The 12,989-nt window shown below is 40.9% G+C and overlaps 1 protein-coding gene across 1 annotated transcript in view; it reads left to right on the top strand.

The window, feature by feature from the left end:
* Window positions 1-12,989, top strand: part of TSPAN14 (tetraspanin 14) — a 33,720-nt gene that overhangs the window by 3,437 nt on the left and 17,294 nt on the right. The window contains exon 2 of the mRNA XM_030950771.1: window positions 10,364-10,461. Coding sequence (XP_030806631.1) covers window positions 10,381-10,461 — 81 coding nt within the window. The 5' untranslated portion in view covers window positions 10,364-10,380. The remainder of the gene's footprint in view (window positions 1-10,363; window positions 10,462-12,989) is intronic.

The raw sequence follows: 12,989 nt of genomic DNA, 5'->3' as shown, positions 1-12,989 counted from the left end.
GTTTTAAAAAGTAACAGTTTGGATCTTCCCAAGAATACGGGAATCTGAATTTTGATTCAGCAACCTAAAAAGAAGGGGGGGGGCTGAAATGTCTAAGCTCTGATGACTTCATTTTAAATGTGCAATTTAACTACTTAACTATAGCTGAATGTCATATTTGAACTCCTTTTTGTGTTCTAAAACAACTTTATCCTGGATAAAATCTGCTTTCAGATAGTCAGCTGAAAAATCATTGTTGGGCAAAATCTTCTCTTTTGGGAATGTCACAGGTGAGGATAATAGCAAAGTGCAGGTGTTGAGGATCACCTGCAAAAGTGGTGGTCCTTAAAAATTGACTGCTTAAGAGATTGTGATGTTTGTAGTTGATTGTGAAGCTTTTTGACCAGTCTCACATAAGTCTTGGAACTGAAGCCCTCAGATAGAAAACCACTCTGCTTGGTTATTCACATGTGAATTCTGTTATCATTTGTGCAGAAAACCTTTAACAAGTGAAAATAAAACATGCTGGCCACAATAGGAACTATATCCAAATCCAGGGCTCTTAGCTGGGTTTAAAAATAAGTATATTTTCTTTTCTGATCCAAAGTGTGCCTCAACCCCCGTTTGGCAGGGGGGGATCAGCACTTGTTTTGCTTCAGTGTTTCCTGTCTTTCTTCAACTCTTTGGGAGCCAAGCAACAGTGTTTTGTCCTTTTCATTGTACCACGGCTTATGTGTGATATGTGTGAGTGGAAGAATTTCTTATCTAAGGTGAATGCTTTATCTGTGCTTCCTCTGAGAGCTCTTGCTGTGTCATTGTCTTTAGAAGTTCTGCAAAATCTGAAAATCTTAGGCCCGTCTTCATCCTTAATCTGAACCTGAAAGGCAAGGGTGTAATAAACCCAGGGCTCTGCTTCCCCTCGATCTTTGTAGCGAGCATTGTTGAATGTTGTCTTGGTGTTGTAAAAGAGCTTCTGGGGTATTAGAAAAAAACTTGTCTTTGTTTTGTGCTCCTGGGCTAGAGAACCGGCATTTACACCAAACTGATAAAGGTCTTCCATGGGAAGAGCTGTCCTGGAAACCCCCTGATGTAGTTGGGGCTCTTTGGCCCTAATTGGCTCTGGCACTTGATGAGCTTGTGTGTGCATGTGAGCTTTTGGCTTTAGGGGTTGTTTTATTTTGCTATTCTCGTTCTGATTCAGGCAGGTTGTTTGTCTGCAACCTCAAATGTGTTCATGTGTCCCAACAGCCCTTTCCAGAAATCTGTTTTCCTCTCTTAACAGTTTTTGTTTCCTGCTCAAAGACTAAATAATTGATACTTGAGTCTCTCTGGAAAGGAGTTTTGTCTAAATAATTGATGGACTTGAAGGTAACAAAGTCAGGTGTTTGAGTTGCTGCCTTTACAGCTACAGGATGAAGCAGAGTATTTGGAGGCAGCTGAATGCTGTGAATTTTAAAATTTTTTAAAACCTCATTTGTTCAGCTTGGCAAGTTGTGTACTCTTGCTTTGGAGCATAAAATGGGTGCTGAAATATGTTTGCTGCCATCTAGAAACTTCTGGAGTAGAAAACAAAGGGAATATCCTCATGTAACTTGGATCTGAAGGGAGACCCCTGAGAGCTTGGACTCTGGTCTTTATGTGACAGCAGCCTTCTGGCTGCCAGGGTATGGAGCTGGTTCTGTGGATGCATATTGCTTTTCCCTCAACAGTTTGTTATTAGATGGTGCTCGGGGAAGGACTTCATGGGGGTGAAATATGCCCGCAGTGGTGGAGCTGTACCTAATAGAGGGTAACAACAGCAAAGCTTTCCACCCTGCCCTGAGTAACTTCAGTTTGGCTGCATGGCAAGCCTGTGGAGCAGGGAGCTTCATCAAAAAAGCTGCCTGACTTGAAACTAATGGAAGGCAATTAGTGAGATGACTCTTGGAAAGCAGTTGGTGAGATGGCTCTTGGAAGACAGCAAGGCAGCTTTCTTTGCCAAGCGTCCATCATGCTGAGCTTGCAAAGGATATTTTGACTGAGTGGTCATAGCAGTGGTCTGCTCCTGCAAAACAGGAGAGGGTTCAACTGAAAGGGCTTGTCCAGCTGGGGCAAGTGAGAAGGGAAGGTGCAGTTCAGCTCTGTGGTGGTGTTTTGTTTGAGCTGTGCTGCTCCTGTGGCCAGTCACACTGTACTGTCAGCCCATTCAGGTGGCGGGTTCCTGCGTTGTCACGTTTTTTCCATCAGGAGCTGTGTTTCTCATTTTACTGAAGGCACAGGTTAGGAAGTGTTTGTGTCCAAGCTCTGCACCTACTAATTCTGCTGGTGTTTGTAATTAGCTGTTGCAGGCTGAGGTCTGTGTTGGAAGGAGCACTGACTGTGTCCCTTCAGAGCCTTTGTTGCCCTGATGTCTAAATAGCACCGTGTTGTTCTTGGCATCATCTGGAGAGGTGGAAAACCTGTTTTTTCTCCTTCCCCAGGGGCAGATGCAGAGACTTTGGGCGAGACAGTCCAGGCTTTCTCACGACCTGCCAGAGCACTGGCTTTGGGGGAAGGGCTGGAGCTGTTCAAGCATGGGCTTGTCCTGAAGCAGCATTGGTTTTTGTCTTTTTAATCTTTTCCCTGTGGTGTGGTAGCGTGTGCAGAGTGCTCTGCAAGCCTACTTGCTGGAGCTCCTGGGGCATTAATTGTTGCTGTGTATTTGGGCTGAGACATTGACTCTGCTGAAGTGGTTAGGATTGTGAGACATTGGTGAAGGCTGTTTTGTCACATCTTTAAGATTTTCCAGTGCTGCCTTAGAGGTTTATCTTCTAGTTGGGTTTTGCAAGTTTCACAAGTGTGTTTCTTTACCAGAAAGGAGGTAAAGAGATGAATTTCACAGTGGTTGACTGCCTACGTGGCCACAAAGAGCCATTTTCTCTTGTGGCTTAGAAGCTGGTGATTGTCATCCTTGGCAAGTAAAATGAGCCTGTCCTGGTTGTTATGAATGCAGCTGCTGGAGGTGGAGGGCAGCAAAGGAAAGCTTTGGGGGTGTTGTCCCCAAACTCCTCACACCTTTCCCCAAAAAGTAGCGTTCCCTGGTGCCTCATTTGAAATGAGTGTTGCTCTGGTGTTGAAAGCATAGGCCCTGGTAATTGAGGTGGGAGGGGAGAAAAAAAGAGGTGTTGTGGATTGAACTCTACTTCTTGTTTCTGTGACATAAAGTTAGCATTGTTTAAACAGAATGAGTGGTGAATATTGAATGAGTAGCTAGTATTATCCAGATATTGCAGTCATTACTTAGCATGCTTGTTTCTGGAGATTAGATTTCAACTCTGGAATTTTAAATTTTTTTAAACTAAAAAATACCTTGATCTGGTTTAAACTGTTAAAATAAATATCTGTTTTATTATATGTAATAGATATGTTTATATATATAAATTCATATATAGGAATATTCAGTGTGAAGGTTTAGAAATATGGTGTGGATGTAGACAGACTGCCCATTATATCTAAAGCAAGGAGCATTTTTAAGGAAACAAACCACAAAACCCAAAGCAAATTATATGCTCATCACTTCTTTGTTGTATATTGCTATAATCAGCCTCTTTGGGTTTTTTCCTTATGAAAAGAGAAAATAAAGATATATTCTTTCAGACTGAAATGTAACTGGAGACTGAACAAGTGGCATTCCTGGAAGTGGCGAAAATTCACAACATGTATAAAAGTTTAGGATGTTCTCTGAAGAACGAGTGTATTTGTCAGCAAAGAAAGGTGGTGGCTTCCTGTCTTTTTTTATGATATGAAATGGTATAGCAAATGGAGGGACCCATGCTGTTCTTGAAGCCTTTTGGTCTGTGTGGAGGTATGAGAGGGAGCAGACAAAGTGTATGAAATAGGTTCTGTTATTCTTGGATTACTAAATAGCAGTAAAAATATTCCCCAAACTGGAAGTTCTGGCTCCTCAGATAAGATATTTGCTTTGTAAGGTTTTCAAAACCTTCTATTAGAAGGAGGAAAAAAAAAACAAATTACATGCTTCTTTTAAATTAAGACTTTGAGTTTTGCCTTGCAACTGTTGATGTTACAGAGAGTTGGTGTGTATCTGCTCTCATGAGAGGCAGTAGAAAGCAGCTGAGAAGTTTGGGTCAGCTAAGATTATTCTGGTTACTTGTCCTGACAGGTTTTGCAGCCTGGGGTGGATAAATTCCTGCTCAGAATGACTAACTGGCTTCTATGTGTTTCCCAATACTTGAACTTGCTGTGAAGTAAAAGGAAAGCATGACTTGTGGCTTGTTGTGTGTAGTGAATAAATTGCAGCACAGGCCAGGTCCTATTCAGATGAAACTGACCAATAGCTTTATTAAAGAAAGTTTTCATAGGCACAAAATAGTTTTCTAAACTTTTCTATGTTGATGAGGCATCTATTGAAGTGTAGTAATAGTATCTAATGTTGTTTTCACTTAGTTTGGTGTAATCCAACTGAGTTTTAACTCCAGAGCTTTAACCAATAGTGCTTTTGAGGATAAGGTCAGTGAAGGCCCTGCATTCTATGCTCCTGGTCTTCTCTGCATTTCTTAAATATTAGTAAAGAGATGGATATCTTACAAAAGGATCTGTCTCTCCTTACGTTTGGAAAATTGCTGGCTTTTAGATCAAGTTTACATGTCACATTTCCTTTTCTCTCTGTTTCCTGTGCTCTCTCTTGCCTTAAGTCAGAATGTGGAGTAGATGCTTTGTTTGCAGTCAGCTACTTTGAGCAGATTTTCCTTGAACTAGGTAAGAGATCCTTGCTTTCACTTGATACCTCTGTCAAGCACCTCTGTATGTTAAGCAGAAACCACCTCAGCTGTTCAGTTACTTCTTCAATGAATGTGAAGTCGGTGGGGCAGAATTATCATTAATGTACTGAAATTCTCTGAATAATTGAGTTGTGTCTCTTCTCAGTGTCAATAACTAAAAATATTTGTAGTTTGAATTTACATTGTCAAGACTTCCATTGTACAGTGTCATTGACTGGCATTCTGATTGGTTTGTATAAATGAAAATATAGACTCTTTGGAACTTCTTCTGTTTTGCAGATTTCTTTTTAAATATTAGTAGTAGCTTTTTTTTTCCTGAGTAGGAATAAATACTTCTTCACATGGAAGCAAGGCCAGCCAGCTGTATCTTTTATAGCTTCTTTATGAAGAACAGTGGAAAGTGAAATAGGAAGAACTGCTGTTGTCCTCTGTTACAGCTTTTGAATTGCTGTGGGAGCAGTACTGAATTCTGCTTGCCTTTTGCAAGTCTTTAGTGTAGTTCTGTTGGTTTAAGAAATCAAATGGAGCTGAAAGTATTCCATGAATCATAGCTTGAATAACTCCTTGAATTACAGTTGTGCAGTGTAGAGCCAAAGGATTGGTGATGTTAGTCAAATGGGGAGTTCAGAAGAGGTTCTTGATGACCATGTAGCTTATTCCCAAAAATGTGCAGTGTCCACTTTTTCTGAGTTCTGAGCGCTCACATGGTGTTTTGGATGCTACTCAACCACACAGAAGTAGTGGCTTGGCCAAAAGTGCAGCATAATGGGTGTGAGGTAGAGAGACCTGGAGTGGCGCTCATTTGAATTACTGCTTCCTTGTTTGGGGTTTGGAAACACTCGTGTGTGTTTCTGACAAGTTTTCCTAAGTTATAGTTTGTGATGTAGTAATAGAATAAATCCTGGTCACTGAAACCTGAAACCCTTCCCAATAGGTTGGGGATTTGTTCTTCTCTGAGGGATTTTTTTTTTTTAGTGCTTACAGTGGAGCAACTTCTCCTTGAAATATTCTTTGAGATCTTTGAGTCTTCAGCAGAGTACAAAAGAAGGGTCCCAAAAGATGATGTCTTAAGAATATTGTCTGGCTTTGGCCAAGTTTTCCATTGAGTTCTGAGATTTGTTACTTCCATTCTTTTTCTGGTCAAACAGGGATAGCCTATTAATGATATTTGCCTTTCATCTTAAGTCTTTCAGGTTAAAAAAATACCCTTTTGTTGATTAATCCTCAGGTTTCTTCTGAGAATGAGCAAATATTCCTCTGCTCATCTGAACTGCAGCAGAAGTAAATAAACTATACTTGTGCTCCTTAAGAGAAGCTTGTCTGTTCTTTTTGAGGCCGTGGTCTGAGTTTCTTGGAGACAAAATTTCAAAATGACGCATGCTTGCTTGGAGCTCCTGAGTCATCAGCAGGACTGTCTGTTTCCAGGAGGAGATTAACCTGTAAGAGCATCACATCCTGTCAGTTTTTCTTGCTTTTTGGCTGTACCAGCTCAGCCCTTGAAGATTTGATGGCTGGCACCCAGATACTGTTCTGAACATTAGGACCCCTTTGGTGGTCAACTTCTCTCTAGGATGTGGAAAGAGCAATCTATAGGTGCCTCTTAGTTGTTCCATTTCTAGAAGGTCCTAAGAATATCCCTGAATTTTTCCTGGTCAGGGATTAGGCTGCCTTTTACCTTCACAAAAACCCCTAAAGACTGAGCGCCTTCAAAGAATGGCAGTTGTTTGTAATGGCACCATATCTTGAATGAAATGATGCTTTTTGATATATATTTGGTCTTGATGGGGTGGAATTGAGTCATATCAAAACAATTCATAGACCAAAGTACATCTCTTGCTGTTTTTAAAAATTCTTGCTCCTCAGCAAATTATTCTACATCCATTTGCTTCACCAGCTTCATATAGATGCTTTGTATTGATGAACAGTGGTGGAGAAGCCAACAGCTTGGCAAATGATTTTTTTTCCCTCTTGCCTCTGTTGTGCCCCTGTTCCCCTCATCTTTCAGAGTGTTGGATTCAGGTGTGCTGCTGGTGTAGGCTGGCACTGCAGGGGTGCTGTGTTTCCATGGGCACACTCATGGGAAAGCTTTTGCTTTTCCCTTCCTTGTTCTGCCACCTCCTGACTTGCCCCCACGCTGGCATTTGTGCATGCTCTGGCAAGGTGGATTGAAGGCTTAAACCTGTTTACCTCTTGCTGTGTGGTACAAGATTACAGGATTGATCTGAAGATTTGCTAGTGGTTTGCTGTGTGGCTGTTTGCTCCACTGAATAGGTTGATTAATGGTTGTGGACTTTAGGAGGGGCAGGGAAGGGGATCAGGACTCTATATGGTGGCAGTATTGGCTGAACTTGGAGTTTTAGTATGACTTACGTTTGCCTTGTAAAGTAAACGTCTCTGGAGGATTAAAATAATTTTTGGACCTAAAGGTAGAAAATTACTTTGTTGCAGTTGTTCTAGACTTAACATCTTATCCATGATGATTTCTCTGCTTATGTAGATTAGTTAACAGATCACGTTCTGTTTTATGAGAGTTAGGAACATAGATTAGGAGTATCACTGCTGTAGCATTTTGAAGGTAAGAGTGGAATTGTGGGTGTCGAAAAGCTTTGGGAATGGCAGTGTCCTCTTGATGAATGACTACATTTTCCCCCTGTCACTGAAGCTGTAAACACCAAGAGAAAATTATATTCTACCAAAGCAGCAGGGCTCTGTATTTGATTTTTAGAAATTCCTGTTGCTGTGAGTGGGTGATAACTGTCAGCTGACACAATGTGACTTGCTTTGTCTGAAACACAGTAGAGAACGTTATTAGTCTGTGCTGCCCACATACTGCTTTAATCTTCCAAGTGTTTTTAGTATTGCCTAACCATAGCTATGCAGCCTGTGCTGTGAACAAAGTGAATTACTGACAAGCAGATTTCTGGACTGGTTACAGATGCCTTCTGTGTTAGGAAACATGATTGCTTTTAGTATAAACACGGGGAGGGTGGCTGTGTAGTCTTGAGTGGACTGCTTCATTTGTTTGTAGTGTTAGTGGAAAAAAATCACATACCTGCACTTCAGATTTATTATGCTGCTCCCATACCAGCCATACTGTGTTCAGTGGTCTGTCTAGAACCACCAAAAGAATTCTGATGAAGGTAAGTACAGAGCAAGCCAAATCAGCTCTTAAGATAGGCAGGTGGTTTGGAAGCTAATATCTTTCTGAGGAGCTGTGTGCTGTTGCAGGACAGCTTCTTGCTGGTACTGGTAATACACCCCCCATCATTTCTGAGCATTTAGAAATGTGTATGTTGAAAAAGTATTTTACTTTTTCATTCTGCTGAAATACTGTGATTGGTATTGACTGGGGCATTTAGGCAGTTGTTTGAAGCATGGAGAAATGTCTTGCAAGCTGGTGGTTGAAACATTGAGGTGGGTGGGGAGTAGTGCTTGTCAATAAGGATACTTTTAATCCTCTTATTCCTGTGAATAGTTTCAGTGGAGCTGGGGCTGAACAGTTGCATATAAGTCCAGTTCCAGGGAGGGTAACCTAACAAAAAGTAAGTCTTCAGATGATGTTTGTACTTTAGGTTGTAAAGTAATGTGCTTGCCTTTTTGCCTCAGGTTATGTTTTAAGCCTCTTTGTCTAGCAGAACCTAGTTTTTGTGAAATTTTAGTGATGTGCTAGCTAAATGCAACCTGCTGCCTTCTCTTTTGTAGATGTAGCAGCACCAGAAGCAATACTCCTTATGTGCATTTTGCAGTTGCTGCTCCTGTCTCTTTACCAGGTTCCTGATTTTCAGAGGGAGACGGCACAGCAGTGATGGAGGCCCCAGTGTGTCTGCATCTGGAGAATGTATTTGCACTGGCAGCCAGTGTGTTGCTGTAAAATGGGATTGCCCTCATGCAAATGAGCCTTGCACCCTGCTCAGATTAGCAGGAACCTGTTCTTGTACCCTCCCTTTCCTCTCTTGCCCAGGCACATCAGACTGACTGACTTGGACAAATGTATGCATATTGATTGTTGACATGCAAATTGCCATTTGGAGCTAGAAACTGAAATGAAGTTGGGAAAACCAATCTTTGTTCCTTTTCTTATATTCGCTCAGTTGTGGACTTAGATAAGCAAGGGGATGGTGCTTAAGCAAGAATTCTTTGCTATGATTCATAACAGTTGTAAAGGTTCCTAAATTTTGCCTGTAACATTGGATGGGTTGCAAAGGTCAGTAGCTAAATTACAAAACTCATTTTATGTGGTACAGCTGGCCAAATGGAGGAAGATCCTTTCCAGTCACTGCCCATACTGCCATAAAGGACAATTTCCTTTGCTTTAATGAAAGTTAAGTGTTTTTTGCTATAAATGGGCTGTGCACATTTGAAGTTATAAGGTGAAGGAAGAAAACCTGTTTTCAGTGTTTGGTTAAAGTTATATGGAAATCAACATCTGAAATCTAGAAATAGCAAGCTGAAGTATGAATTCACACTCTTAGTCTGTACTGGATGGGATTCTCAAAGCCAACTTCTGTTTCTTCTGTAAGTGGGAGTGTTTTTTACACTGAGACGCAGATTCCTTTCTAGGAAAAGAAACTCCAAAACCAAACAACCCCAGAAAACCTAGTTTACCTTCTCATAGCTGTGGATGTGGTGCAGTTCACTTGTCCATTCCGTGGTCTGGAGTTTTAGACTTTACTGTGAGTAGGCTTGGGTTTTGCACTCTGTCTGTGAATGACCAGCTTGCACAGAATGTTTTTTTAGTTGGGAGGTGTTTGAAAATTCTGCATTCTTGTTTCCTTGCCTTTGCAAACCTTCTACTGACATTTATCTCAAGGAAGTGGAGGACTGAAATTCTGCTCATCTGTCTTAGGCAGCACTCAGCTGTCCAGAATGTGAGGGCTGTGCAAGTGCTTACTCCTGCTCTGAATTCACAGCTTGTTCTCTGTTTTTCTTGTGCATGGCATTTCTGCAGAGGTGGTTTAGTTATGATTCTCTGAACAGCTGTAGTTGTCTGAAATACTTGAGCAAGAGTTGTGTTTGAATCTTATCTCTCTAGTGTGTGTAAGGAAGCAAAGCAAACTCCACAGAGCTGAGGGTTTTAAATGGTGGGACTTTGGTTCTTGAGAATAAAACCTCTTACAGGAGATGATCTGGTAATGGAACATGCAAATATGGGAGAGCTGCTGGGTACAATTACCTTTTGTATTTAGCAATCCAGAGACACTGACAGATTTCAGGTAACCACTTTGGATATCCTGCTAGCTGGATTGCTGGATGTACAATGCACAGGGTTTGTGGATAAGTCCAAGCAGCCATTTGCAGAAGTAAAACGGTTTTGAAGGAGTGAGAAGGTAGATGAGTGTCAACTTGCTTATGTTGATCTTCCTAGGCTAACTGTATAGTAAGTTTCCTTTGTGGGTGTGCCTGCCCTGTTATAACATTAGGGTGCTTAAAGATAAGATTATTAAGCAACAGATACTGAAAGGAAGTGTAAGGTCAGTGGAAGTGTGAGCTGACTTTGAAAATGCCTTTTGATGGCATATGGTACAGATTACTGTACTCTTTCTCAACAGAGCAAGAGAGACCCGGGAAGAAACCTTTATCATGAAATCTTTACCTAATCCTGTCATTCTTTCTCTTCTGTGCAGAGGCTGTGCCATAGAAGATGCACTATTACCGATATTCTAATGCAGAAGTCAGCTGTTGGTACAAATACTTGCTCTTCAGCTACAACATTGTCTTTTGGGTGAGTACAAAATGAAGAGGCTGAAATAGCTTAGGCATAGCTTAAGTTTTATTAACTTCATTACTCTGGTCAAGAGAACAAGCTGAAATATTTGTGTGCAAGCAGGAAACTGATGTATAGTGTGCCCCAGGTGTTGTGTTATTGAAGAAGCTTATCCCTTATGAGAAATAAATTATTATTGAAAGTGTGAGGATTCAGTATCCATATTATCCATGTTAAGTTGCTTCTCTGTTAAAAGAATCCTCTTATAATGTTTCCTTTCAGACTATTTTTGATCATTGTTGGGTGGTGTAGCTGTAAATACACCCTGTAGAAGAGAAGAAAGGAGCTTCCTCAGGGATGTGTCAACAGCTGGCAGCACATGTCATGCTCTGTGGGCAGCTGAATTGTCTGATACAGTCTTGAAATATTTAGCTATGGACTAACCTGCCTATAATGTTTAGAATCGTGAGTGTGAAAAGTGTGAATACATGAGTGGATTTAGATGTTAATGAAGCACCTGCCTTGGAAAAGAAAGCCCTTGAAAGGTTAGAGCATAGTGTTGCACCAGAAAGAGTTAAGATGCCTGTGAGCGGAAGGTGAGGAAGCATTTCAGAGAAACTCAGTAGTTCCTTTTGGAACTTTCAGGTCAAATGTTAACAAGTTTGAGCCTTAAGTCCTAGAACTGCAGTCATGGAAAGGCATGAGTAGTCCTGGAAGAATTCAGATGCAGTGACTTGTCCAGTGCTAGCAGTAAAGTTGCTGAAAACCACAGAAGTTGTTGCTACTGTCACCACCTTTTCTTTACTAGTACAATGCTCTAGCATGATACTGTAGCATCAAACCACAGGGGAGTTATCCTCCTGTGGATGCCTGGGCAGAAAAGATTTGCAGAAACTTCTGTTCCATTAAGGGTTGATTTGCTACAATATTGCATAGTGCAAGTGTTCATTAGGCATGACATTTTCTGTGTCTCAATTGAGGATGCTTTCCGCAGGTCAGAAATTGTGCTTACAAGCCACCAGCTCTGCAGTTCCTTTTCTGTGTTGTGCAATTCCCATGTACCCATGGTGGAGTGTGGCACAGTGAGAAGTGATGCTTATCAAACTGTTCTGGCTTTCAGAGAAATCACTTCATAACTATGTGGATGCTCTTCAGAAGTTCATGGTGGGATATGTGAGAAATCAACACTCTTGTTCATGAACATATTAGGATTCTTCTAGACCTCTACTTTTTTCTAGTGAGTGTCTCATGAAGTGGGGTTTATGAGTGACTGTTTCTGACAATCTTTTAAACTGAAATTTTTTGTCTTTGCTGTAAGGGGAGGAAGACTGAAGAATTTGCCTGTTTTTTCACAGGAATAAATTTTAAATCTTTTTTCTTCTCTGCGGTCACTACATTTTTTTCACTTTATAAAAACTTTATTCTCTTGAGATGAATGATGAAGATTTAAAGATTTTTCTGTTCTTTAAAGAGATGCCAAAACATGGAGGAGAATTGATAATACAGCCTGTGTGTTTCAGCTGATGTGTTGGCTGGAGGAATTAGCTTTCTGAACAGGTACTTGTAGTCCTGGTAGCTTCTTCAACAAAAGATGCTTCTGTTGATGTTATCAGGCTGACCTAGTAAATGATGTGCAGCTACAGCTCTCTGGATAAGATTTTTGGCACCTTTAGTTGTAGAACAAGCTATGTAAATGTTGAAGGTAGACACCCCTATAGGCAATCCATGAATCATTTAGCTGACACAAAGATTCAGGAGCCTGTGAAATCCTGCTGGCTGGAATGACTGCAAATCCACCATTTGTGAAACAGAGTGAATATTCTGTGTGCCTTAAAAAAACTGAAGGACTACCAAACCAGAAGGGGAAATGTAGCCATAACTCACAAGTAGCATTTAAGGAGGGAATGTTAGTTTTGATTCGCTTTCTTTGGGTTGCAGGACAGGTGCTTCTGGGGATGTGTTTGTGAGCATTTGTTGGTGAGCCTGGCTGCTCTAGGGGTGGATAAGGGATGGATTTAGCTGGGTGTCAGAGAGCCTTTTGCCCATGTAGGCTGTTAGAGCTCTCCTGTGTTGATGCACGAATAGTAAATAGTTGCAGGAAAATATTTGCCTTTCTTCCTTCAGTCATCCTTATTAAAGGTAAATGTTGACTTTCCCCTTGTAGCTCTGAAGACATCATTGACTGTATAAACTTTAAAGCATGTGCTGATGTAGTAAGTCTCAGAAGTTTTAGACTTTTCACTGAGTGGTTACTGCAATTTGTGTCATGCTTCACATGCAGTTCACATAGATTGCGATTAAACAAAATATTGAACTCGAAAAGGGCAAATATGACTAATGGCAAGCTCAGTGTAATCACTTTTTAGAAATTTTCATTCTTTGGAAGTCTCTTTTTTTTTTAGGGGAGTGACTTGGGAATAGAAAGTTCTGGCTTTTAGTTGTTTACTGCTGTCTTGTAATATCACTTCTCTATTATTTTAAGAAAGGGAATGGAGGCCCTAGGAAGGCTCTGCCTAAGCCTGATTTTCATGTGTGATTACTTTGTT

The sequence above is a fragment of the Camarhynchus parvulus genome, chromosome 6, assembly GCF_901933205.1.
Source record: "Camarhynchus parvulus chromosome 6, STF_HiC, whole genome shotgun sequence".
Classification (NCBI taxonomy): Eukaryota; Metazoa; Chordata; class Aves; order Passeriformes; family Thraupidae; genus Camarhynchus; species Camarhynchus parvulus.
This window is presented reverse-complemented; position numbering and strand designations above follow the sequence as displayed.